Source organism: Myotis brandtii, unplaced genomic scaffold (genome assembly GCF_000412655.1).
Source record: "Myotis brandtii unplaced genomic scaffold, ASM41265v1 scaffold931, whole genome shotgun sequence".
Lineage (NCBI taxonomy): Eukaryota > Metazoa > Chordata > Mammalia > Chiroptera > Vespertilionidae > Myotis > Myotis brandtii.
In genome coordinates, this window is record NW_005371843.1 from 1,901,704 (window position 1) to 1,929,378 (window position 27,675).

A 27,675-nucleotide genomic window follows, 5' to 3' on the forward strand; every position below is an offset into this window, starting at 1 on the left:
TTTTAAAGCTGGAAAGTTTACAGGAGCTAAAACTCCTCTTTTGGCTTATAACCTATTTCTCCCTCTACCAAATTATATGGTAGCGTATCCCACATTTCAACTTCTAAGTAAATTGGTCTTCATTATTCTTGAATTCCTGGCAGACATCACGTCTAAGAATTAATGTTTCGCATTCTGTCACTTTGAGCCTGTTAAGTGTCATTGTCACTGAATTCATTAGAAGGATTCGTGTGAGGACTTTAGTGCCTCTGTGAACATGTTTTTGTTTTGTTTTTAAATTAGGGCTCATTTATATGTTACTAATAATTACACCTTTACATGGGTATCATTTGTGGTTTTTACATGACCCGCCTTGGGAGTTGGCATGAGGATTAATACCAATAAAGCCATTAAAACTGTGCCTGGTACGTGCTCAGGGCTCAAATGCTAACTCGATCCCGGTTAGTGAGCGTTGTGACAGTGTGATCGGGCAGATGCCCTTTTACCAATGGGACTCTCATGCTCAGAAGTTTGATCGCCTGGAATTACAGGCAGAGTCAGGACCAGAGCCGGGTCTTCATAGCCCTAGTCTTATGCTCCTGACTGTCCTTGTAACTCACATTTGGGGGTTTAGTATTTCTTTCTTTCTAAAATTAATTTAAAATTTTTATTTTCAAATTTTAAATTACTGTTGACGTTCAATATTATATTAGCTTCAGGTGCACAGCATAGTGGTTAGACATTTGGGGTTCAGTATTTTAACCCAGGAATGTTGGGGGGATGCAGACATCAGGCCAATGGCAGTTTCTATGCAGTTAACAGATGTCTCTCCTTCCCCCTGCTGATGCCCCAGCTGAGCCCTTCATCCCCAGGCTACTCAGGAGCCTCCTGTCTTCCACAATTGGTTGTCTTAGGTCAGGCTGCCATAACAAAGTTTCATAGATCGAGTGGCTTAAACAGCTAAAGTTTACTCTCTCCCAGTTCTGGAAGCTAGAAATCTGAGATCAAGGTATTGGCAGGGCCCTGGCCCAGCAGCTCAATTAGTTAGAGCCATTGTCCTGATACACCAAGGTTCTTTGTTCAATCCCTGGTCAGGGCACATACAAGATGCAAACAACGAATGCAGAAATAAGTGAAACAACAAGTCGATGTTTCTCTCTCTCTCCCTCTCTCTCTCTCCCTTCCTCTCTCTCTCAAATTAATTTTTTTTTTTTAAAAAAAGGCATTGGCAGGGTTGGTTTTCCTAAGGCCTCTCTTTGACTTATAGATGGCCTCCTTCTCTGTGTCTTTGTGTGGTCTTCCATCTGTGCATGTCTGTGTCCTCATCTCCTCCCCTGATAAGGACACCAATCATATTGGATTAGGGCCGCCCTATTGACCTCATTGTAATTTAATTGCCTTTCAAAGACTCTATCTCCAAATACAGCCACATTCCGGGGTACCAGGTCTTAGGGCCTCAACATATGAATTTTAGGGGACCACTACTTGGCCTATAACAGTGTCTAGCAAGGAAGAGCAGCTTAGCCTCAGAGCTCCAGCCCAGTATGCTCCCAACTCCTAATCATGACCCTTGGGATATCAAAACCCATTAAATATCACTTAGTGCACTCTGTTAAAACACACACACACAAAAAAAAAAACAACAACAAAAAAACAGTATGATTCAGTTCTTTCCTTAGGGAGTGGGAGAAAGGAGGGTGAGACATGCAGTGTGTCAGGCACTATGCTGGGTTGCTGGTGCTTCTCAGACATTATATCCCCAAATCTCAACTAATTAGTGCACTCCATAACTGCCTCCATTTTACAGAGAAAGGAAGAGACATTACGCTACTTGCCCAGATCACACAGTTACTGTGTGATTTTCTCATGTGTCATTCCTCTTTCTCAACAATGTTGAGGATTGACGGAAGGAGCATAGGAGCCATGTGGGTGAAGTAGGAGGAAAGTGATCTCATGGTTCACCCAACTCAGACCCTTCCCTTGAGAATTAAAAAATACAAGGCTGATCAAAGAAGGGAAGATAAATGGGAGAAACTATTTTTTCCAGACTGGTTTAAAACTTTTGGAAAAAAGTTACTGAGTTCTGAAGGGAATAAGGGAATGCTCTGTGTCAACCACTTACTGCCACACTCATCCATCAGCCTATACAAATTGAATTTATTCAACAGCTTTAATCCATCTGCTGGATTTTTTATTACTCCTCCCCAGCTAGAGGCAGCATGATGTGCCCTTTGAAAAGCTGGACTCTGAAATGAGACCATCAGGGTCCAAATCTTAGTTAGGTAAGTGGTCGTAGGCAAGTCTCAGTTCTCTCTGCTGGAAGGAAGGAAGGGAAGAAGGAAGGAAGGAAAGAAGGAAGGAAGGAAGGAAGGAAGGGAGGAAGGAAGGAAGGAAGGGAGAAAGGAAGAGAGAAAGGGAGAGAGGGAGGAAAAAGGATAGCAATAATAACTTCTGATTAGATTGTTATTGTGAACATTGAGTCAATCTATGTAAAGTGCTCAAATCAACACCTGGAACCTAATAAACCTCATGAAAGGATTAGCTGTTGCCTGTATAGAAAACAAGGCCCATAAAGGCAAGAATCTTTGTGTATTTTCTGATGTATATCTCTAATGCCCTGAAGTGCCTAATGGGCAGGTAATAGACATTGTCATAAATTCGTATTTGTTCTATGAATGACTGAGAATGCAAATATGGTGGACCCTGAGCAATCTGCAATGAAGAGGAAATACCCAGTTTCAGCAAGTTTGTAGAGTTTTTGTTGGTTGGCTGGTTGAAGCTGTAAGCCCCCTGGTGAAGAGATAAATAGAAGGGAGTGAGGCAGGGGAGGGGTGGGAGAGCTTTTTTCAGCCTCCTGAGTGGCAGGAGAGCTCTAGGTTGTCTGGTTGTATTTCCCTCCCATTTACCTGTATCACCTGTAGATCTGGGGATGAAATCACTCGCTGGGGCCTCAGGGCTCGACAGTATGGCAGTCACTCACTGACACTGAAATAGTTGGATGCCACTCTGGTACCTTCAGAGCTTCCATCCTGTCACTGCTCTCTGGGATGGGTTTAATAATTTGTGTTGTCATCAAAATTTCTAAAATGATTGCCAAATTTTCTTTCCAGGCTCAGGTTGCATGAGGAAAAAGTTATTAAAGATAGGCGACATCATCTCAAAACCTACCCAAACTGCTTCGTCGCAAAAGAACTGATTGACTGGCTGATTGAGCACAAAGAGGCTTCTGACCGAGAAACAGCAATTAAACTCATGCAGAAATTAGCAGACCGGGGCATCATTCATCATGGTGAGTGAGGTGACACTAAAGGAGAAATGAAGGACTACATCTTTATTCCAGATATGAACCTACCCATTTACAAAATAAAACATTTGACTTTAATTGCCTCCTGTGAACCTTTCCCCAGCTTCTTTTCCTTCCTCTCTCTAAGAGGCATTTGGATTTATTTCCATGAACTTCTTTATACTTTTTCTTCTTCCTGTATGTGCATCTTTTTGCAACATATCATATTGTTTTTAAATCATTATAGAGATGGTTATTTATTCGTTTGCAGCTTGATCAATGTGCTTTTGGGGAGTCTCATCTATACTGATAGTGTATCTCCTGTTTTCTTATTTTCACTGCTATATATCCCATGTATAATTGTGCCATCATGCATTTATCCATGGACATTGAGGTTATTTCTAACTTTTTGCTGTTACGCTCAATGGTGCAATGAATATTCATGAACATGTCTCCTTAAAATCACTAACCCTGGCCAAGATCTTGCACATGCTGGTATTCTCTCGGGCTAGAATTCCCTTTCTCTTCATTTTTGCTTAATTGCTACTCATTGTTCATGTCTCCACTTACATGCAAACTCTTTAGAGAAACATCCAGTCCCCAAAGCTAGATTACTGGGGTATTGGGTACTCCTTCTTTGGGCCCCCATATCTCCTCACCTCCTTCATAATCTTATCACATCCTATTTTAATTACATGTTGACATTTCTCTTTCTCTCGCTAGATTTCACATTCTTTATGGTTGATGCCTCCCCCGATATCATGCTCAAGTGGAGTTTGTGGAATGAATGATGAATTGAATTTGGTGACTCTTTTTTGTTGTTGTTGTTTTTGTTTGTTTGTTTTTTGTGTGACCTTTTTAATAGGTAATGATGATGATGATGATATAATAGCTAATAATACTGAGCACTTACTTTGTTCCAGGTACCACACTAAATACTCTACATGTATTAAGTCATAGAGTAGCGTGCTTGAGAAATTAGGTAGTAAAACAAATCTTAATTAGCATTATAATTCATTTGAGTCAATAAATAAGAATTTTTTTTCTTATTTTCCCCTCTCTGTATATTGTGTTTCAGTGTGTGATGAGCACAAGGAATTCAAGGATGTCAAACTCTTTTACCGCTTTAGAAAGGATGACGGCACCTTCCCATTGGACAACGAAGTGAAGGCCTTCATGAGAGGACAAAGGCTATATGAGAAGTATGTTGCACTTGAAATCCCCCACTGTAACCTTAACTTTTGGAGAGAAGCAAGGCTATTTTAGTCTTTTATCATTTTGACTTCAGCCTGGCTCTTCCATGTGGGATGGTTACATAACTGTTCCTTTAATAATGAGAAAACTTTCTCACTCACTTGCTTTTCTCTTTGCCAGAAATTACATCACTTTCATAAGATTCTTAATAAAGAATTTATTTAAATAGTGTTTTCTATATTTAGGTCGATTTAACAAACCCTAGAAGTAAAAACAGAAGGTTAGAGCTTGATGTTTGCAATCAAAAGATGCAGCTGCCCATTCTGTCTTTAAAATACTGTTGTGTAACTTGGAGGTTTAGTCTTGTAAATGGCTAGAGATGCAGTGTCAAGTGCAGTGGAAGTCTAAGTTCAGGTAGAGAAATGAGAAGTGAGAGAACTTCAGGTAGAGGAAGAATCTCAGAGCATTTTGAGAAATGAATATACTATAGCCCAGGAGTATTTGATTGGTGGATCTTGAATCTCCCCAGTTATCTCTGAGCTGATCTGCTATTTCTATGGTTCCTATTCCATCCTACCTCCCTTGTTTTTGTCCCCCTCTCCTCCATCCTCCTGGGCAACCATAAGAGAAAGGAGTGCAGGAGCAATGGCACCCTCCCCCCCACCGCCTTAACTCTGTTTGCCTTTCAAGGTTTCAGGGAGTTGAACATATGTATTTATCACATAAAAGAGTTTACTCTGTGATGGGTGGGTTGGTGCATGGGGGAGAGGGCCTGGGTGGTCAAATAATGGTTAAGAGCCAGAAAGGACTGAGTTCTAGCCCTGTCACCTTACCTTTGTAAACCTCAGTGTCCTCTTTTATGACATGGAAGTAATGATAGCACCCACCTCCTAGATGTATAATTCTGTGTGGGAATTAACAGAATAAGCTGTGTCAAATACTTAAGTATTTAGCTGAGTAATTCTGGTATGTCATTAGACTCCATCGATGAAAACCATTTTGGATATTAACACGAAAGTGATGGCCATCTATGAACCTCCTATGTCCTGCCTCTGTTCCAGTTCTGTTCACCTTTGTTTCAAGCTGGGATTGTCCAAACACTTAATGCCCAATATGTACTAGTTTGCCTGTCATCTGCTTCCGATATTGAAGAATTGAAAAACCCTCATCTCTCTGACTCACATGAATTTGAATGGAAGGGATCCCTCAACACCTCCATTGTCTACTTGAGTGTGTCTATATGTTTTGTTGCTGTTTTATTTTACTTTCTTAGTTCCTTTAGGACAATCCTAGCAGGTGTTGGGTATTTAGATTACCATCTTGATCACTTCAAGCTATAAGATTCCAGGTTGTCAAAAACATACATGTCATTTCCAAGGAAGGAAGCCAGGGGTTTTGTGACACTCTTCTCTAGCTACAGTTGATCTCTCGGGATCTGGGTAACCATAATGAGGGAATTGGGATTAGCAATAACTGAAAATGTCTGATACAGAACTATTCTTGCCAATGGGATGGGTATGATGGGTATAGGACCAAAATAAGAAGAGTAAAAGAGAGTTGTCATAGCTTCTAGAAAACAGACTTACTCTAGCTCCTTATATCCTATGCGCCATTCACACTGAACTGTGTGTCTCTGGACTAGCCTTCAGGCCATTTATTAATTCATTAATTATTCAACAAAAGTTCATTGAGCTCTTACCACATGCACGTACAATTATGGGCACTGGAAATGTGCCCTGAACCAGAGACAGACAAAGCCCCTGGCCCCATTTAATTAAAGAGATAGACACTAAATGGATATCACATGAAGAGGAGTGTAGTGGAATACATGGTTTTCAGTGCTAGAAAGAAAAAGAGACTTACTAGAGTGGTGAGGTATGGCAGATAGGAGGGTCACGGAAGACTTCCCTGAAAAGACTGCACTTGAATAAAGTGAGCCTTGCAGATATCTGGTAGAAGAGCATCCCAGACAGAGGGTACAGCAAGAATAAAGGCTTGGAAGCAGGAATGTGCATGGTGTATCTTATGTCAGTAAGGAGGCCAGAGTGTCCAGAGGGCAGGAAGTAAGGGGAGAATAGTAGGAAATGAGTTGAGGCCAGATCATATAGGATCCTTTAGGCCATGATGTGCACTGAGGATTTTAAGTGTAGTGGGAAGCCTTTGGAGAGCAGGGAGGAGAGAAGTGGCATATGATGTACTTTTTGTATATGCTGTTCCCTCTGCCTGGAAGACTCTTGAGACTATTCTTACCCCCTTTCTTAGTTCACTCTCACTCCTCCTGGCTGCATGTTCACTATGACCTTCTCTGCGAATCCTTCCATATCGCCTTATGACTGAATTAGGTGCTGTAACTGTGTTTTACCCATCTAAGAGCTATATTAAAATTTCATCTGTGTTTACTGTGTTAGATTATGAAACATAAGGGTAGGGACTGCTTTATTTTTCTTTGTATGTCTTATGGTTTCACATGTGCCTCGCCAGATGTAGATGGTAAATATTTGCTGAAAAGTATGAATAAACTCTTCGATCCCTGGATGAATTGATCAATATTGCTGTACTTTCTCTGTGTGCAGTTGGCTTTCCAGTCATTAGTGTTCACCGTCTCAATTTCCAAGTAGATTTATTTCTTTAAACTGCTTGTGAAATTAGCGCTAGGAAAAGTAATTTAATAAGTACTTAACCTTGCATGAACTGGCTGCCACCTCGCAAAGCTTGGCTCCTACTTTTGGTTGCTGGGTCATGCATGGAACAAATGTTAGGCTCTTTGGAATTGATGGCGTAGTTTACCTATTTGATCAGTTTTGTTTAGTGTAATTCTATTGTATGCATTTTTCTTGTTTCCCTGGACATCTTTTCCATGAATCTCAGCATGTACTATTATTTTGTAACTTTGGGGTACTTTAAAAAATAACATTAAGAAATGCATTGCTGCTTTTGTTCATACTCATCTTTTCAAGTATTTTTCGATATTATTTTAGGATTCTCTAATATTTGTAAAAGAAGGTCTTGCAAAATACAAGGGGGGGGGGCAAAAGTTGATTTACAGTTGTTCATATGGAAAATAATACAATAAATAATTATACAAGAATACACTTTTTGTTTTATGTACTCACAATTGTAAACTCACTTTTGCCCCACCCTGCATGTTCCTTTTGCTATTTTCCTTTTAAGAAAATGAAAACAGATAATATTTGTTGATTTCTAACTCTGTATTGGACATCCTGACAAATCCATTTTATTTAATCACCATAACAACCTCTATGCTATCATTGTCTCCATTTTATGGTTGAGAAAAATGCGGTAGGGAGAGGTTAAGTCTCATACCCAAGGTCACCTCCCTAGTAAAAATCAGCTGGGATTTGAACCCAAGAGCTCAGAGTCCAAACTTATTGCTACTAGGCTATTAATAAATTTTTTCCTTTAGTGGAGATCATATGAATAAAATCAATGTTCACTTCAAAATGTAGTTTATCTTAAAATGTATGGCAGAGTTTGTAAATATGCGGGTAAGGAACTTTCTATAAAAATTTATTGAAAATATTCCAGGATTCTAAAGCAGACACTGGCAAAAGAGAGTGAAATGATTTTCTTTCCTGGTAAATCTTTGTGGTCAATGTGATCAAAACAATGCCTTTTTTTGGGTAACTTAAGCTCTTCAAAGCATTTCCATTAGATTATTTTCTCTGATCTTCCTTAATAGAGTAATAATAGAGTAGTAAATGATGTTGATGATAATGATGATGATGTAAATAATGACAAAATAGATGGGGCATTACGTTATGGCCCTAGAAGGAGGAGCCCGCAGGACCCGAAGCAGTTAAGTCATTTCTGGGTGGTGACTGCAACTGGAGAGGGACAGAGAGACACCTGACCCTGGGTGCCAGGTGTGTAGACCACTGCTCTTCCACAACCACCCACCAGCTCAGAGGGGCTGGCTGTGTTGTCAGGATTTCCTTTATGCTCTACTTTTGCTTGTTTGTTCTGTGCTATGAATAGACGTGGTGAAACTTAGTGGTTTCTGGCTGCAGTTTTGCTGAGCCTTGCTGATTTGGGGGCACCCTGGCTTTCTCACCCTCCGTGGTATTTCTCAGTCAGATATTTCATAAGACAAATCTTGGGGGGAGAGGGGTATCAAAACTAAAATGTAGTGACTCTGTTACCTCTTTTTTTAAAAAAAAAAATACACACACACACACACACACACACACACACACACACACACACTAGAGGCCCAGTGCATGAAATTTGTGCACTGGTAGGGTCCCTAGCAGCTTCTGGCCGGGTCCTCCCTCCCTTCCTCTGGCCAGCCCTGCCCCCTGGTTGAATTCCTGGACAAATTCCTGGTTGAGGGGACAATTTGCACACTATGCTTTTATTGTATAGGATTTGTTGATTTCAGAGAGGAAGGAAGAGGGAGAGAGAAATAGAAACATCTGTTATGATAGAGAATCATTGATCTGCTGCCTCCTGCACACCCCACACTGGGGATTGGGCCCACAACCCAGGCATGTGCCCTGACCAGGAATCAAACCGTGACCTCCTGGTTCATAGGTCGATGCTCAACCACTGAGCCAAGCCGGCCGGGCTCTACTACCTCTTAATGTCTTTGTCACTCCAGTTACCTTCACTCAGAGGTACTTGAACACATGCCAAGGGGCAGATGCTGACCCTTTCAAGTTGTCTCACTGTGAGAAAAGTTATCGGTGAGCTGGTGACATGAATCCTCCTGTGCAGCGAGTGACAGCAGGTGTGGGCTTCGGAGTCACACAGCCCTGGTCTCCAGTCACAGCCTCACAGCTTGCTTGCTCTGTGACCTTGAGTAGGGTGCTGAACCTCTCTGATCTGCAGCCTTAAATGGAGATAAGGCCAGGACCCACATGCACAGGCTATTGGGAAGAATAAATGAAATATGGTTGTACAATGCTAAGCACAGTGCTTGACTCACAGAAATGTTAGCGGCTGCTATTAGAATAGTAAATAATAATATAAATGAATGATACCTCTTAGTCTTACATTATTTCAAAATTTAGTCTAGCATAGTACTTAGGAGTCCAGGAGTCAGGCTACCTGGGTGTGAATCCTGGCTCTGATCCTTTGGGCTTGTGGTTTCACCTCTCTGTGCCTCTACTTGCCCATCTAGTAAATGGAGATATGGATCGTATTGACCTCAGAGACTTCTTGTGGGCATTAAATGAATTACTATGTATAAGCCCACAGAACAGGGCTGAGCTCAGCGTGATTGCTCAGCTCCTGCTGCCAGCTTGAAGGGAGTGTGAGAAAGAGGGTGTGTGCTCCTGGATCAGTGCCCAGACTTTGTCATTTTGAGGAATCCGTCTGAGCACATCAGGAGCACAATGCATTTTTCATCAACAAGGTTTCATTAAACCTTCCTTTCACTGTAGACTGAAGATACAAAGAGCAAGGCATGGCATCTCTCCAGGAGGGGCTGACAATTTCCCACTTAATTTCCCATGGGCACAGACACCCCTACATGCACAGCACATGAACAGGGCTCACAGTCTCCCCAAAGAGTATAATTTTTTGTTTTCAGGTAAAACCTTCATAAGCAGGATCAGTATCTGTAACTTCAAAGAATGACATCACACTCCCTTTCACATGCTAGAAGATATTTGGGATGCATGCACCAAACTACAAAATGTGATTATCTTTCAGCAGTTAGCAAAATAGATCCCTTTAAGAAAAAGTCAAACTCTGGATTATGAAGTGTTCTATAGACTGATAAACAGAATTAGCTCTAAAAGAGAATATGAGTCGGAGGTACAGTTTGGACTTTCCCTTACTCAAAACGAATAGTTGAACCGCACATTTTAAACTAAGCATGATTTCATCTTCAGACATGGAGGAGACTTCTCAGCTCTAATTCAACCTCAGTCTTATGTGGAGTTAAACCCCTTCTAGGTCTGGTTCATAGAGACATTGGTTTAGTTTTTTTATCTAAAGGGCTTTTGGTTTTCTCAGCAGCAGGAGTTTCTCTCTCCATCCTCTAGTAGTCTCTTTATTCTGCCCAGGAGTGGAGACCTGCTGGAAGAATTGGTTTAAATGCCTGTATGCCATTCAATCTCTGTTGAGTCCCTACTGCTTCCTTTATATTCTCTCCTCCACAGGCGGAAAAGAAATATAAGGGAGAAAGTGTGTCCAAAGGGGAAAAGCCCTTTTGTGTGTTTTATCTTATCAGAGGTTTCTCTACCAAGTGCCCCTGGGACCTTTTTCCTGTCCCCTCCCAGTGCCTGGCACAGTATTTGCTGAATGAACAAAGGACGCTGCAGGCTGGGATGGCTGTGAGCTGCCAAGCTTGTACCGTGAAGGAGCTCCGGAGAGCTTGCTTTTAATGACAAGCAGGGATCTCCAGACGTTGACCTTGTCTTGCCTCTTCAGAGTTTAATAGCATCTTATACATTAACATGCTTGATCCTCATATAACTCTGTGAGTCAGTTATGCCCAGTAGACACAATTAATCCCATGGTCAGGAAGGGGGTGTGTGAGCTAGAGAGAGATTTAATGAATGATGTCACCCTAAATCATGAAGTGGGAATTAAAAAAAAGTCTCCAGGCTTTTGACTCCATCTTGTTCCAACTCTGGTATAGATGTACTTTTCAGACTGAGATCCACCCTCTGCAAATTGATTCAAATTATGAAAATATGTTTGAATTATTTTGCAAACTTTAATAGAAATACTTTCTAATATTTTATGGACAACATTTTCACAGTTTACCTGTGCTGCCCAATTAATTAGTAACCTCATAGAATCTCGCAATAAATGATTTCTGCCCTCTTGGTTTATTTGAAGAGTGTCCAAAGATTGCAAAGAAAGTGGGTTAAAAGTTGTTACCTTTTGCAACCTCTTATCTGGGATGTCAGGGGTTGATTATGATACAGTATATGTAATGCCAAGAACTGTTAAGTGTCTGGACATTTTACCCTACTTGCAAGCGAGCAAGTTTGCTGGCCGTCATTTCATGGATGCTGAAAGAAGACGTAAGACCCCTGTGTTAGGGACACAGGGTGGTTTATTACCTTCAGCAGTAGTAATAATAGAGTATCATCATTTTTTGGAACCAGTTCACCAAGCCTTGTTCCCACAGAACAGCACAACCAGGGCCAGATGACACCTGCCTGGGTTGGGTTACAAAAAAGGAATCCCCAGCTTGAGGAACCTGAATCTTTTGTAATAGTCTTCAAGCAGATCTGCTCTCTGGCCCAGAAGGAGACATTATCTGTATTATACTGGACCATAGCAGATCTGCTCCTTTGTTCCAGAGGGAAGACACTACCTTTATCGTCCAAGCCTGTTCATTACACAAACATTCTTGAAAAGCTAGTCTGGGACACAAGTTGTCAATGCTTCTGCTTGCAAGATAGGAAGCAGTGTGAGCCCCATCTCTCAACAACTAAAACAAAAGGCACAAATTAAAGGGCTATCATCTCTTCTCACGCCATCTCTTCTGTGTATTTACCCATAACTTAAGAAGAAAATTTTAAGTGGTTTCATTCTATGTACAGAGGAATGTTAAAAAACAAAATTAAACTGAGTAAACTGGAAAAATTGGTTTTATTAAGTGAATCATGACTTGGGCAGCATCCCATCTAACAACTGGAAATGTTGTGGAAAATGGAAGGTTTTTGTTGTAAGAAGGGTGGAGCCAGGGAGCTATTAGTGAAAGAAAAGAAAGGATTATTTGGGGGCAGGACATCTTTGGGGAAAGAGGAAGGTTTTTATCATAGGTTGCCTCTCCCTTCTGTGGGGGATGGAGAGGGCCCATGTGACAGATAACTGATGCTTGACCAGAAAATTCCATACTAGTTGATTAAGATTATGTTTCTGGGAGAGGTTGAAACTGCAATTAGATCAGCTGTTTAGTCTAGTTTGGGGCCTGTGGTTTTTTTTCTTCAACCGGAGTTGAAGAGATAGTGGAATAAACCTGGAGTTTCTGATGATAAAGACGAAAGCAGCAAACACAGGGCATCATTGATGTTTATTGTGCACCAAGTGCTTTACATGTGTTGCCTTAGTAAAGCCTCATTCTGAACCAGTGGGACAAATGCTGTTATTCTCCCTTTGGCAAATAAGGAAATTGAGATGGCAGAGGTGAACTAACTTGCTTACCTTCACACAGCTAGAAAGCATGGGCAACATTTTAAAAAAATATATTTTTATTGATTTCAGAAAGGAAAGGAGAGGGAGAGAGAGATAGAAACATCAATGATGAAAGAAAAATCACTGATTGGCTGCCTCCTGCATACTCCACACTGGGATCTAGCCCGCAACCCAGGCATGTGCCCTGACCCGGAATCAAACTCTGACCTCCTAGTTCATAGGCCAATGCTCAACCACTGAGCAACACTGGCCAGGTATGGGCAACATTTTGAAGCCTGATTTCCAGCTCCAGAGACCATGATCTTAACTAGTTTTCAGTCTATAGCTTCCATTTTGCAAAGATTCTACAGCTTCAATACAGGCGATAGCAATAATGAACACCGCTAAGTAGTGGTAAACAGGACACAACTTGATAGATTTGTAAATGGGCCTGAAAGAAGTGTGTCTCCTATCTCTTACCAAGTCAAGGTTTTGGAAATTGCATTCTCCCTGCTGTCTCTTGACAATGCCACCCTCCCCCTCCTACACAATATGTGGCAATGATATTAGAGCTTTGGTCATATGCCCAGCAGGTAGTAGGTCAGCTGTGCTTGTCAGAAGTCATCCAACAATAAAAAAAGATATATATATATACAGAAGTCATCAGCCCTCAATTGTCATCTACAGATTTCTAGTTCCGATTGATTATTTAGAAATGACTTGATTTAAAGGTAAACATGTTGCTTCAATAGTAGACTAGGTTCATTGATCAAGATCGACTGTACTGGTGACTTCTGCCAAGTTTTCCTAATCCTGTGTGATTGCAAGGCTATGAACCAAGTCTCCATAGCATCGATTTTTGTCCATCTATCTCTGTAGTTACTTTTCAACTTGGCAGACTGGAAAAACCATTTAAGATTTCTGGAGTTGGAGAGGCGTGGGTCAGAGTTCTTTCCCAGCCACTGACTGAGACAGTCAACCTTTCTGAGTCCTTTTTTTGTCTTTGGAGCCTCAATGTCCAGGACATAGCATGTGCCCAATAAATGTTTGGTAAAAAGATGAATAGATAAATGGATGAATGGTCATTCGTATTTAGGAAAGAAGTCAATGGACAGCCCCCCCCCCTTTTTTTTCCTAGCCTGTGGAACATTCAAATTTGAGTGAAACCAGGAGTATATGTTTGCTATTGTAAGATCACTCTGATTGTATTTACTCATGGTAGCTTCTGATGATAAATATTCAAAGGATAAGAATTATAATCATAGCCATTATTTACTGAGCACTTCTCTGCTCCAGCCACCACCCCGAGTATTTTTCACACATTATTTCTTTAAATTCTTTCTACACCTATGTCCCTGAGAGGGAGAAATTTTCACCATCAATTTATAGGTGAGGAAGGAGAACTTGAGATGGGCCAAGTAACATGCCTTACATCTCCAGTTGCTGAAGAGTAATTCTGGCCAAAAGTTGCTCATAGTGCAGGCTCTTTACTTTCCCACAATTGGCATTAAAAATTAAAAATTTAAATTCTGTGAGTGAACCTGTAGAAATAGAATACTATCTCTATCAATCTTTGAATCCAATGACTAGTTTACCAGTAAGTCAGTGGTCATTTCCTTCCATCTGGTAGAGATTAGGAACCCAGAGTCTTTCTGGAGGAAATAGCTCTTGTTGGTTTTTAAGTTTTGAGATTCTAGCCTGAGGGGATCAAGGTGGATGGGACAGGGTGAGGCTTCCCCAAACATTCTGCAACAAATGGGGGCAGGGGGAGAGATAACACACAGAGTAGAAGAGGGGGACGTCCTTCTGAGAGAAGAGGCAGGTACTGAAGCAACGTAAAAGTGGGTCTTTTTGAATGATACACATGGGAGACGGGGCTGCAAGTTTTTAAGGGAGGTGGGTATTGGTCCATTTTCTCAGGCTCTGTGTGGAGGCTCCCTGGAATAGGTGGCTTTGTCTTTAACACAGAGATTCCAAGAGGTGAAGTGTCTGTGTTGCTTTTCTTGCTTTATTTGCTAAATGAAAACACCCCTGCTTAATTATAATTTTTTTTCCACACAAAGCTGGGGAGTATAAGCAAAGGCATTGTTCCACCAAATGAAAAAAAAGCACCAAAGTGACAAAAAGCACTGAGTAATTGCAGAGCCCCTAACAAAAGAGTCAACCAGAAAGAAAGAAAAAAAAAATCCAGACAACATTTTTAACTTTATTACAGTTACATTTGTAGTAAAACTTTAGCTATAAAGTTAAATTTATTGAAGTATAATACATATAAAATACCCATATCATAAGTGTGCTGTTCAATACATTTTCATAAACTGAACACACTTATGGAATCACCGCCCAAACAGTATTTTTTATAGTACATATGTGTCCTTATTTTCCCATTGCTCCCCTAACACCCCCTCCACTCGTGCCTCACCCCCCTAGTGTCTGTGTCCATTGGTTATGCTTATATGCATGCATAAAGTCCTTTGGTTGATCTCTCCCCCTTCCCCCCACCCTCCTCTGCCTTCCCTCTGAGATTTGATGGTCTGATCGATGCTTCTCTGTCTCTGGATCTGTTTTTGTTCATCAGTTTATGTTGTTCACAATGTTCCACAAATGAGTGAGATCATGTGATATTTATCTTTCTCTGACTGACTTATTTTGCTTAGCATAATGCACTTTTGCATTAGTGTTAGCATTTTCTAGAATTTAAACTATCCTTTTAAGAAACTGAACTTGTTTGGCTTTTTTATGTTTCACCCATCACTTGAATGGCACCTCCTCTCCCAGAGTCTTGGAATTGGTTCTTCTGGCTGGTTTGGACTATTGCCCAAACTGACAAGGATTGACAAAAGTTGACAAGAGTTAAGTCTCAGAAGTGTGGTGTGTGTGTGTGTGTGTGTGTGTGTGTGTGTGTGTGTGTGCACATCTTTTGTTCACTGCTATTTTGTGCCAGGTAATACCCTACATGCTTTATACAGATTAGCTCTACTGTTTACAATTCCGTTGAGGTAAGCATTATTATCCTCATTAAATATAAGAACAAACTCTATAAAGAGCCCAACAACAGCTTGGACATCACAGTTCAGAGATTCAACCCCAGGACTGCTTCCCATTGCCACTCTCTCTCTGGAACTCTTCGTGCTAATAGGCAAGAGAGGAAGAGATGGTAATCAACAAGCTCACTCCCAGATTCCTCTTGTGTGGCATTGGGGTTTTGTACTCCTTAGAGTTCCTTCCTGCACCAGGGCAGACAGATTCAGAAAGACTGAAGTCTATCGTTTCATCACATTTTCCTTTAGCAGACCATTCCCTCCCCTCCGGTCTGTGCTAAGAGACCACTGAGAGGTGGTTAGCATATACGTCAGTGATTTTCAACCGGTGTCCCGCAAGAATTTTTAAAACATGCAATACCTGACCATTTAGTCAGGCACACTGACCTCTTGTCAAGCAAGAAAATGACAACAGCCAACACAACAATAGCCGTCTGGTGTGAATTAATCAAAATTATACCGATTTTTTTTTATCAGATCAGCATAAAAATATAACTTTTTTTTTTGGTGTGCTGCAGATTTTAGTAATTAATTTATGTGCACCATGAGATAAAAAAAAAGGTTGAAAATTGCTGATCTATGTGAAGGTCACTGGCTCCAGTTTGTTGAGTGTTTCTTCATCCCATTTCCTCTAGACCAGTGGTTCTCAACCTTCCTAATGCCGCGACCCTTTAGTACAGTTCCTCATGTTGTGGTGACCCCCAATTTCATTGTTACAAATTGAACATAATTAAACATAGTGATTAATCACAAAAACAATATGTAATTATATATGTGTTTTCTGATGGTGTTAGGTGGCCCCTGTGAAAGGGTCGTTCGATCCCCAAAGGGGTCGAGACCCACAGGTTGAGAACCGCTGCTCTAGACTAAGGTTAGCAGTGGTCCTTTGGTACTGATAACTTTCTACTGGTTTCCAGCAGGTGGGCAAAATCAAAGTGTATAAGAGTAGTTTCAAGCTTTCCAGAACTTTGTTTACCTTGTTTCCTCTTGGTCTTCCAGAGTAGGAACCTTGACTTATTCGTGTATATCCAGTAACCAGCCCAGGGTGGGGTCTTCATTAAGTGCTGATACAGTTGTTGAGTTGAAAGCACTGTTGCCATAATAAAAAGCCAAACGGGGACTGAACTTCATCATGGGGACTGAACTTTATCATGGGGCTGAACTTCATCATACCAAAGAGCCATTATGTGTCATCTTTGTCATCCTCATTGACATACCTGAGCTCAGAGTTTATCTACTCTGTCACCCATAGGATCTGAAGCCTTTCTGACTGAATGGCTGCCTATCTCTCAAGCTTATCTCCATCTATTTTGTGGTCACACCCACCCCCACCCCTGCCCCATCCTGACCCTACTCAACACTGAGCTGCTTGTCCTGATCTCTCCTTACACAATGCATTTGTACTGGTTGTGCCTTGAGCCTGTATCCTTTCACTGTCTCAAAGCCAACTTCCATTTCTGCTTAACCTGGAGCTTTAAAGCTCCCTCTGGTAGATTTAGGTATTTCATTCCTTTCCTCTCTCTGAAATCAATAAAAACATATTTTAAAAAAATCAGTTGACCATAAACATCTCAAGGCTATGATTTTAAATCTGCTTTGAGAGAGGTAGACTTATGATTATACAATTTGAAACCTTGATTGAAAAGATAGCAGAGACTGTTTCTCTTCCTCTTTCACACCATTTCCACAAACATGCAGGACAGAGCTGTTCTGCTGTCACCAGCCCTTTAACCTGTCCCTACTTGTCATTATGTTCAGGTTTTTTTTTATCACTTTTTTTTTTACCTTTTTAAAATATATTCATATGTATATATTCATATTTTCACTAGGTGGTGTTGTCTTCAATTTTTCTTCATACTTCATCTTACTCCCCCTAAAGTTTTTCTTCAACCCCCTTTCTTTCTTTGTTTCTGGCAACAAATTTGTCTATTTTTTAATAATTATGGAAGCTTCCAAAATAAATAATAACCATTTCCTTAAAAAGAGCTTTTATAATATGTTTTAGAACCCAGCTTCCCTTGACAGATGTTTGAAAAGGCTCACAGGGATTTGAATTCATCATAAAAGTGCTTGGTGTCTCCCCTTCTTGTGTAATTTGATGGTTATGAAACCAGAGTTGAATGCAGCCTTTTAGAAGAGCCGTGGACTTGGGCTCTGCACTCAGCTTCTTTCTGAAGCTAATTCAAGTTCTGAAAATGTTTAACAAGACAACACTCAAAACCATGGGGAATGTGAAAATTACAACTTAGATTCCAGAATCTCAGTCACTTCAGGGCATAAGACCAGCACTAAAAAGTTCTGGCTTCTAGCAAATATAAAATAGCAAGCAAAGAGAAAGAGTTTTACCTTCAAATACATCTGGCACTCTCCAGGACTCTTGCTTATAGTAGTCTTAGTTTCCAGTTAGTTGCTGAACAAATATTTATTAAACACCGAATATATACTCCCTCCCTGGGCTGGGTTTTCTGAGAAATAAAAAGCATTTAATATGAGGTGTCTATCCTTCAGAAGTTTCTAGTTTAGCTGGAGGGGTCAATATAGTGCATTAAAAATGGAGAGGATATAGAAACCATGGTACTGTCTTTAAGTTAAAAAAAAGAGAGAGAGAGAGAGATCTGTATTGATTGGTTTTTTGTTGTTGTTGTTTTGGTTAATCCTCACCCAGGGATATTTTTTCCATTGATTTTTAGAGAATGGAAGGGGGAGGGAGGTTGTGGGAGAGAAAGAGAGAAAGATCGATGTGTATCTTGACTGGGAATTGAACCTGTAATAATTTGGTGCTGGGGCTGACACCCTATCCACTGAACCATACAGGCCAGGTCTGTATTGATTGCTCTTTAGTTGGAGTACTTTCTGTTTCTTTTTAAAAAAAAATATTTTTATTGATTTCAGGGAGGAAGGGAGAGGGAGAGAGAGAGATAGAAACAATGATGAGAGAGAATCATTGATTGGTTGTCTCCGGCATGCCCCCTACTAGGGATCGAGCCTGCAACCCGGGGAATATACCCTGATGGGGAATCAAACCATGACCTCTTGGTTCATAGGTCGACGCTTAACCATGGAGCCACTCGAGCAGGGCTAGTTGGAGTACTTTCAAACTGGGGTTAGTAATTGATCTAGCCTTTTAACACAGAACCCCACTCTCTCATTTAGTGCCTTTATGCAAATGAGAACCAGGCTCCTTTTGACCTTGCCTTCAAGCTGGTGCAGTCTCTCATGTCCACACAGAACTGCCCTTGAGGATCTGGGGCTGGATTTTGGCTCTTGTGTTTCCCTGAAGCCAGGTTCTCTGGTGCAGTGAACAGCCTGTATCGCTGTACAATGAGCCCCCCCCCCCCCCAACTTTTTTTTAAAGAATAGTTTGGATTTCCCCAAGAAAAAGAAGGAGGAAGGATGTGAGGGAATAGCCTTAGTAAGGAATGAAGATGAAAATGAGTGTGTTTCATTCAGTGTATAATGTGGAGATGAGTGAAGGAAGGTAAAGGATTTGTTGGCAAAGAGTGTAAAATGCTGTTTTTCCTCCCTTTCCCTTACCTTTTCGAGTATGTAATATTTTTACTCATAAATATTACCCGGAAAGCTTTCTATTTACTAGTTTCAAACCTAATTATTATGAAAATTATGTCAATCTGTATTACGTCTGTTCTATAGATAATAGTGTAGTGCTCCTAAATACCAGTGCTCATGTAAGCATTTCTCCCTAATTAATACTTTCTTGCTAATCATATGAGTCAATGTTATACATTCAAAGTGTATGTTGGAAGCATACATATAAATATATAATCTGTACTTTGGGAGCTACTTTATTTAGGGAATTAATGTAAGTATTTTATGAGGAACAAGTCATCTGGTTAAACATAAACTTAACCTTAACATTACTTTTTTATTGATAACATTTCCCTAGTGTACTTCATACACTCTCTCTGGGGAATAATTTGAGTAATAGAGAATTCTATTAAGAGAGAAGAGAAAAATTATTCATACTTTACCCCCAGGGGTGAGTAGCACTTTTACTATTTGGATGAATGCGTTTTTAATTTTTAATAGTTATTATGTATATAGAGTTGTGTGCTTTGCTTTAAAAATAACATATCATTACATTAACACATGACTTTTCTAAAAGCATTTTCTCTAAAATCTAAAACATGTTTTTGGCGTTATAGTCCATGGGTCATTTTGACTCCCTCTCTAGCTTGTGCCCTTGTATACCATTCACAAATGTTCCCACGTTATATAGGGCCTTTTCAGCTCTTTTGAAATTTTTTTTCAATGTACAAGGAGATCGCTATCAGCTTCTTTCTATTCCTGTACTGGCCCCTAAATGTAGCAGTTCCTTCTATTGTAATGCTGCCTCCCCCGGGGTAAAGAGAGTCTGGGAAATCTGAGTCACGTATATCCAGGAAAGGTTGCAGTCAGCTCACATGCACGCTCAACATCTGGTGAGTACTTGCATGAGGTGAGTAGTGTTCATGTCTGACACCTTGAAAAGCCTGTGGCTTTATGTCCTGATTATAGGCCAGCACAGGACAATTTTGACTAAAGATGAATTTGTTTCATCAAATCTAAGAGTTTCAGAGCATCATACACATTTCTGATGACTAATTAAAATGGAACTGTTTTTCTTATCTGTGGAAATACACACACAATCTTAATTCATTTTGCCACAAAGAAAGGTGTTTGGCTTTCTTGAATAATGGCTCCATCTAGAAAACTTTTTATCGTCATCATCACCATCATCATCATCATCACCATCTTCATCATGGCTGAAGTGTATTCAGTGTTTATGGTGTACCGGGACCATGACTGAAGCCTTTCCTGCACTATCACACTTAAGCTACACAACTGCTCAAGGATGCACCATTATTATCCCCATCTTACACTTGGAGAAGAGAGTCATCTAGCTAACAAGTGTGCAGAGTTAGGATTTGAAGCTATGTTTGCCTTTAGATTGCATGCCTTTAAAACTATCCCACACTTTAAGTAAAGTAAAAAATATTAAATAAATGAGGAAGAGACAACATAAAACTGTGAATGAGTTATACATACCGGAATTGCCTTTCAGTTGACAAATTAAAATAAAGCCGTATAGTACCTAGTCTCCAGAGATGGCCCCAAACATTTCCACCTTTTCCTATATGTGCATATTGTTCTTTCCATGAAGAGATGGTATATGTGTCCCCTCCCCATGTGTCTGATGGCTTTAACAAATATACTAGTAATTCAGGGCAGTTGACATCTGTGTCCTTTGAACTTAGGCATTAAGAAGGCCTGGCATGGTTGACTGATATTTGACGAGAGTGCCAAGATAATTCAATGGGGAATGAATGGTCATTTCAACAAATGGTACTGGGACAAGAGAATAGCTGCATATAAAGGAATGAGGTTGGACTCTTACCGCATGTCTTATAGAAACATTAACTCAAAATGGATTGTAGAACTAAATGCAAGAGCTAAAACTATGAAATAATTAGATAAAAACTTAGGAGTAAATCTTCATGGGCTTCCAAAAGGTGACACCAGAAACACATGTGACAAAAGAGAGAAATGGATAAAATAGATGATGATATCAAAATTAGAAACTTTTGGACTAAGGCAATACCACCAAGAAAGTGAAAAGCAACCCACAAAATGGACGAAAGTGTGCGCAAATCATGTCTGATAAAGGACTTGCATCTTGAATATTCAAAGACCACTTAAAATTTAATAATAAAAAGACAAGCAATCTAATTTAAAAGTGGGGAAGGGTCTGAATAGACATTTTTCCACAAATGGACAAATAAGCACATGAAAACATGCTCAACATCATTAATTATTAGGAAAATGCAAATCAAAACCACATTGAGATTCCACACCTACTAGTATGGCTGTAATAAAAAAAGAAAAAAATGATAACAAATGTTGGTGAGGATGTGGAGAAATTAGAACTCATACTTTACTGGAGGAATGTAAAATGGAACAACTACTTTGGGAAATAGTTTGGTAGTTTCTCCAAACACTAAATAGAGCTACAATATGATCCAGCAATTCTACTTCTAGGTTTCTATCCAAGAGAAATGAAATGCACATCCACACAAAAATTTGTATATGAATGTGGTATATCCAACTCTCTTTATATACCAAATACCATTGAATTGTACATATGAAATGCTAATTGCATGGTAAGTGAATTATAACCACAATAAAACTACAAAAATGTCCTGGCAGTAACTGCATCCTCTCTCTTCAACTCTGCCTCAGAGTTCAGCCTGCCTCACCGGAAAGAAAAGCTGTGTTGACTTAGGAGTAACACAGGGCCAGACACCCCTGTCCTGGCCACCGTCTGCCTGCAATTGCATGAGTTACCTCCAGGAAGACTGATAGCAGAACTGCCCCGTTGAGCCCCAGGCAACCCACAGAATCTTGAGATATAATTAAATGGTGGTTGTTTAAAATCACCAAGTCTAGGAATAGCTTGTTACATAGCAAAACATAATTGGAACAAATACTAAATCAAATTCTTACTTTAACACTGTGACTACATATGAATACTAAAATCAAATCCCATGAAAGGCTTTGTCTTGAAGAGAGGAACCTGACTTGATTTTAAGAGGAAATGAAATAAGGAAGAGCGAAGGGTGGTGGTGCATGTTTTAATAACGTGGCAAGCTGAGCTAATCCAGGCAGGCCTGCCAACTGGTCTCTTTTCTTGGCAGCAGCAGCTGACCAACCACTTGTCTGGGGGCCACCAGCTACTTAGCAGGAGCTCTAGGGGACTGACAGGTCATGTTTCTGATTATAAGAAGTGACACCAGTAAACTTGCATCCACTTGTCCCCCCGCCACCCTGAAAGGAAAATCTCTGAGCTGGAAGAGTGGTTAGAAACAGAGGTAAAGGCCAGGCGTCTGTGTCTGCATCTTAAATCACTAAGGTGGAGACTCTTGATTCATCTCACCTCCACAAGGGGTCTTCCTAAGGGGGTCGTTTTTAATTATTCTCTTAGAGAATGATGCATAGCAGGGCAATGCATAAAAATGAGCTTCATTCATTCATTCAGGAAATACTTTTTGAGTACCTATTGTGCTAGAAACATCTGTAAACCTTTTTGTCTGAAAGCTTACAATTATGAGTAGGCTATTCCCCTAGGGCTCTGAAAAGGGACTTGGAAGGGGCACGTGGTCCATATTTGTGGAACTGGAGACAGCTTCTTAGAGGAAATAATGTACGAAACTGGAAATCTTAGGAGGCTAATTTTAGTTTATTTTCACTCCAAAATACCTTATTTGAGGGTCAAAAGAAATGAAGAAATGGTGGTATTCCTATTTGGGCATATAAATGGGCTCTTCAGTTCTCCTTTCTAGAGTCCCATTACCAATGTAGGCTCCCAGGTCTACCTCTATGTGGCTTTATTCCATGCAGTTTATTTCTAGAACCTTCAGTATTTTCTTCTTTTCTTTAAAATTTATCTTTATTGTTGAAAGTATTACAGGTGTCCCCTTTGTGCGTTTTTTTTTTCCCCATTGACCCCCTCTACCCTGCACCTGCCCCTCCCAGGTCTTCACCACACTATTGTCTGTGTCCATGGGTTATGCATATATGCATAGAAATTCCCAGGTTAATCTCTTCCCACCTCACCCAGCCTTCCCTCTGAGATTCCACAGTCTGTTCCAAGCTTCTATGTCTCTGGATCTATTTTGTTCATCAGTTTATTTTGTTCATTAGATTCCACATCTGAGTGAGATCATGTGATACTTACCTTTCTCAAACTGCCTTAATTTGCTTAGCATAATACTCTCCAGGTCCATCCATGCTGTTGCAAATGGTAAGAGTTTCTTCTTTTTTTTATAGCTGCATAATTTTCCTTTTTGTAAATGTACCACAGCTTTTTTATCCACTCATCTGCTGATGGGCACTCGGGCTGTTTCCAAATCTTAGCTATTGTAAATTGTGCTGCTATGAACATAGGGGTGCATAGATTATTTTTGATTGCTGCAGAACCTTCCAGTATTTGTTCATTGTTCCTTCAGTACTTTCCGTGTGGTGTGATGTGTCTCTTTTTCTGGATTTTTACATCTTTTTGCCATTGCCCATTCGTATGAATGTTATCTCTTTCTGTAAAACAATTCACCCCCAAACTTAGTAGTTTAAGGCAACAATGATGTATTATTTCTCTGGATTCTGTGGGTTGTGTGGAGTTTCCCTTATTGGTTTCATCTCGGGCTCATTCATATGGTTGTTGGAGAGTCACCTGGGCAGGAAGGTCTGGATGGCCTCATTCACATGTCCGAGAATTGGTGCTGGCTATTGCCTGAGCATCTCGGTTCTCTCTGTGACCTCTTTACCTCCAGTAGGTGGGATTTGCTTTCTTACATGGCTGTCTCATCATGGCATTACAAGGGGGTGAAGGTGGGAGCTGCAAGTCTCATATGTCATTTCTGCTGCATGCAGCTGGTCAGTGCAGTTCACAAAGCCAGCCCAGGTTCAAGGGAAGAAGAAGTAGACTCAATTTCTTGATGGGAGAAACAGTGAAGTCATATTGGGAAGAAGCATGAGACTAGAGAATGTCTTATGATTTTGTCACTAATGTTGATGTATATGTAGCAGCTGTCCTTTCCATCTTCTAAGAAGGGCCTAGTCATTATTATATCAAATATAATTCTTATTGCTCACACCAACTCAGTTGTTACTAACCCTGGGAAAGCAGCCTTGTAGCTATTTCTTTCGTGTGTGTGTGTGTGTGTGTGTGAGAGAGAGAGAGAGAGAGAGAGAGAGAGAGAGAGAGAGAGACATTGATTTGTTGTTCCATTTATTTATGCATTCCCTGGTTGATTCTTGAATGTGCCCTGACCAGGGATTGAACCCACAACTATGGTGTATTGAGATGGTGCTCTAACCAACTGAGCTATCTGGTGGCCAGGCTCTTGTAGCTCTTCTTGTAAGTGTGGTAATCTCATCATGGGAGCCCCGACTTCATGAAATAATCACCTCCCAAAGGCCCCATCTCTAAATACCATCACATTGGGCATTACCATTTCAGTATATGAATTTTGGAAAGACACAGACCTTCAGTCCACAGCAAAATAGAACAGCAATTTGGGAAATGGACTAATGCCTTTGGGAAAGAAATATTAGCCTTTGTAGAAAGGTAGGGTGGGACTTAAGTCAGTAAATTGTAACTCCTTTTCAAGATGGCTAAACCAAATGCAATCTGCTAATGCTAAAGTTTCCATGGCATTTCCAGTTTTTGGTTTTTTTCTCTAATTACTAGGAGAAAAAGCATCTTGTTCACATCTGAAGCAGATCCTTCTCTTAAAAATTACATTTGTGGCAGCACATGACAGCCATATCTGTCTGTCTGACAACTTTGCTGTGATGCCACACAGAAGCCTATAATGTAGGATTTCAAATGAGCTCTTTTCCTTTTGTATAGGTTTATTTTTTGTCCCTTTTTCCCTCCCAGGCTGATGAGCCCTGAACACACACTCCTGCAGCCCCGGGAAGAGGAGGGGGTCAAGTATGAACGCACCTTCATGGCATCTGAATTCCTGGATTGGCTGGTTCAGGAAGGTGAGGCCACCACAAGGAAAGAGGCAGAGCAACTGTGCCACCGGCTTATGGAGTATGGCATCATACAGCATGGTGAGTGTATGGGTCAGTTTTTGCTGTGGTAACAAGCAAACCTGAAATCTTGTGGATTACCACCATAAACATTCACTTCTCACTCATAGGTCTATAAGTCAACTATGCCTCTGCTTGGGCTCAGCTTAGCTAGAGGTCAAGTTCCATGCCTTCTCATTTTGGGACCCAGGCTAAAGGAACTTCCACTCTTTGGGATATATTATTTTTACAAATGAGGGCAGAAGCTAAAGAGGGCAGGCAGATCCTTGTAGCATCTCTAAAAAGTTATATTCGATATGATTTAACATTACTACTCCCATACTTAGCTGACTACAGGAACTAATCTGGTCAGGTCTGAAGGGGAATTAATGCCTCTCACAATGTTGGTTGCAAGGGGAGAATGAAAATTTGCTGAAACAGAGAAGGGGCTTAGGGGAACTGGGTGGAAAATGTGAAGTACAAATTGATAATTGCAAAATATTCACGGGGGTACAGCCTAGGGAATATAGTTAATAATATTGCAATAACTATGCATGATACCAGGTGAGTACTGGAAATATCAGGGGGGAACACTTTGTAAAGTATATGATTGTCTAACCACTATGCTGTATACCTGAAATTAATGCAAAATAATATGAATGTAAACTTTAATTGAAAAATACATTTTAAATTAAAAAAGAAAGAAAATTTGCTGACCCATGCATGGTATGAGCTGCCACAGTGAAGAAGTAATCCAAATGACCTTCATAAAACTTTCACTTTCCTTTTTGGGCTGAATCATAACGATGCAATATAACCTATGGCTAAGAACTACATTAGTTATCTATTGCATAGGAAATGACCCCAAAACTTAATGGCAGAAAATAAAAAGAAATAATATTTTCTCACACAGTTTCTGTGGATCAGGAATTTGGGAGTGACTTAGCTGGGTGGATCTCTCTTGAGGTCTTCATGAGGTTGTAGTCAAGATGTCAGTGGGCTGTGGGACATTTACACTATGAAATACTATGCAGCTATAAAAAAGAGGGATTTCTTATCCTTTGGGACAGCATGGATGGACCTGGAAAATATTATGTTAAGTGAAATAAGCCAATCTGAGAAAGACAAATATCTCATGATCTCACTTATTTGTGGACTCTAACGAACAAAATGAATTGACCACCAAAATAAGATCCAAAGTATGGAGGCATGGAACAGACTGACAGACCTTGATGTGGGGGTTAAGGGGACAAGAAGACATAAACCAAAGAACTTATATACTTATATGCATAGCCCATGGACATGGGCAATAGGGTAGTGAAGACCTGGGCAGGGTGGGGGAGGGGAGTAGGGGCTGAGAGGAGGGGGTTAAAAGAGGGGACAATGGGAGATATCGGTAATACTATCAACAATAAAATATATATATATATATTATCAGTGGGGCTACCTGAAAGCTTGACAGGCTGGATGGAGGATCTACTTCCACAGTGGCTCACTTGTGTGCCTAACAAGTTGGTGCTGGTTGTTGGCAGGAAGTGTCAGTCCATTGCTGTGTAGACTTCTTCATAAGGCTGCTTGAGAATTCTCATGACATGGCAACTTGGCTTCTTCTAGAGGGAGTTGTCCAACAGAGTGCAAGACAGAAGCCACAGTGTTTTCTAACTGAGCCTAGAAAGTCACACACTGTCACTTCCTCAGTACTCTATTGCTTACCAGGTCAGCTCTATTCAGTGTGAACACCAGGAGGCAAGGATCATTGGAACCATCTTGGAGGCTGACTGTCACAAGAGCATAATCTCTGGAACACCAGCTCTACCAGTTATTAGCTAATTACCTCCTGTCATCTGTGAAATGGGAATCCCTGCATAGAGTGGTTGCAGGAGTATATGGGATTAGATATAAAATACTTGGTTCAGTGTTCTGTTTTTAGTAAGTGCTCAAACATTTATTAACATAACGGCAAGGTGTAGGCTCAGAACGGTGAGAAAAGGGCTGGGAATCAGATAGGAATTTCAGCCTAAGCAAAGTTGAAAGGTAATACTTGAGACATTCTTTCTTTGAACTCCCTGCCCGCTCTGCTGTGGAGACCTAAGACTTCTCTTCCCAAGGCTAGGAAGATAACAGCGGAATTATAGAGAGAGATGAAAGAAACTTTTGAAATTACTTGGAGCTGTGTTTTACAAACAGCAGATTGCAACTCTTTCTTTATTGGGCTATGAAATAAATTTAGAAAGCCATTCCAGCAATAAAAATTATTTTAAATAGACTAGACTAGACTCTTACTACTCAAAGTGTGGTCCATGGACACAGAGTGTCACTGGGAGCATGATAGAAATGCAGACTCTCTGATCCAGCCCACGTTCTGCTGAATCTGACTTATATTTTATTTATTTATTTATTTATTTATTTATTTAACTCAAAGTGTCCATGGACACAGAGTGTCACTGGGAGCATGATAGAAATGCAGACTCTCTGATCCAGCCCACGTTCTGCTGAATCTGACTACTT

At 40.4% G+C, this 27,675-nt stretch overlaps 1 protein-coding gene across 1 annotated transcript in view; it reads left to right on the forward strand.

Annotated features, from left to right (window-relative positions):
* DEPTOR (DEP domain containing MTOR-interacting protein) overlaps window positions 1-27,675 on the forward strand; it is a 99,868-nt gene that overhangs the window by 8,229 nt on the left and 63,964 nt on the right. The window contains exons 3-5 of the mRNA XM_014533033.1: window positions 3,090-3,268; window positions 4,341-4,464; window positions 25,031-25,209. Coding sequence (XP_014388519.1) covers window positions 3,090-3,268; window positions 4,341-4,464; window positions 25,031-25,209 — 482 coding nt within the window. The remainder of the gene's footprint in view (window positions 1-3,089; window positions 3,269-4,340; window positions 4,465-25,030; window positions 25,210-27,675) is intronic.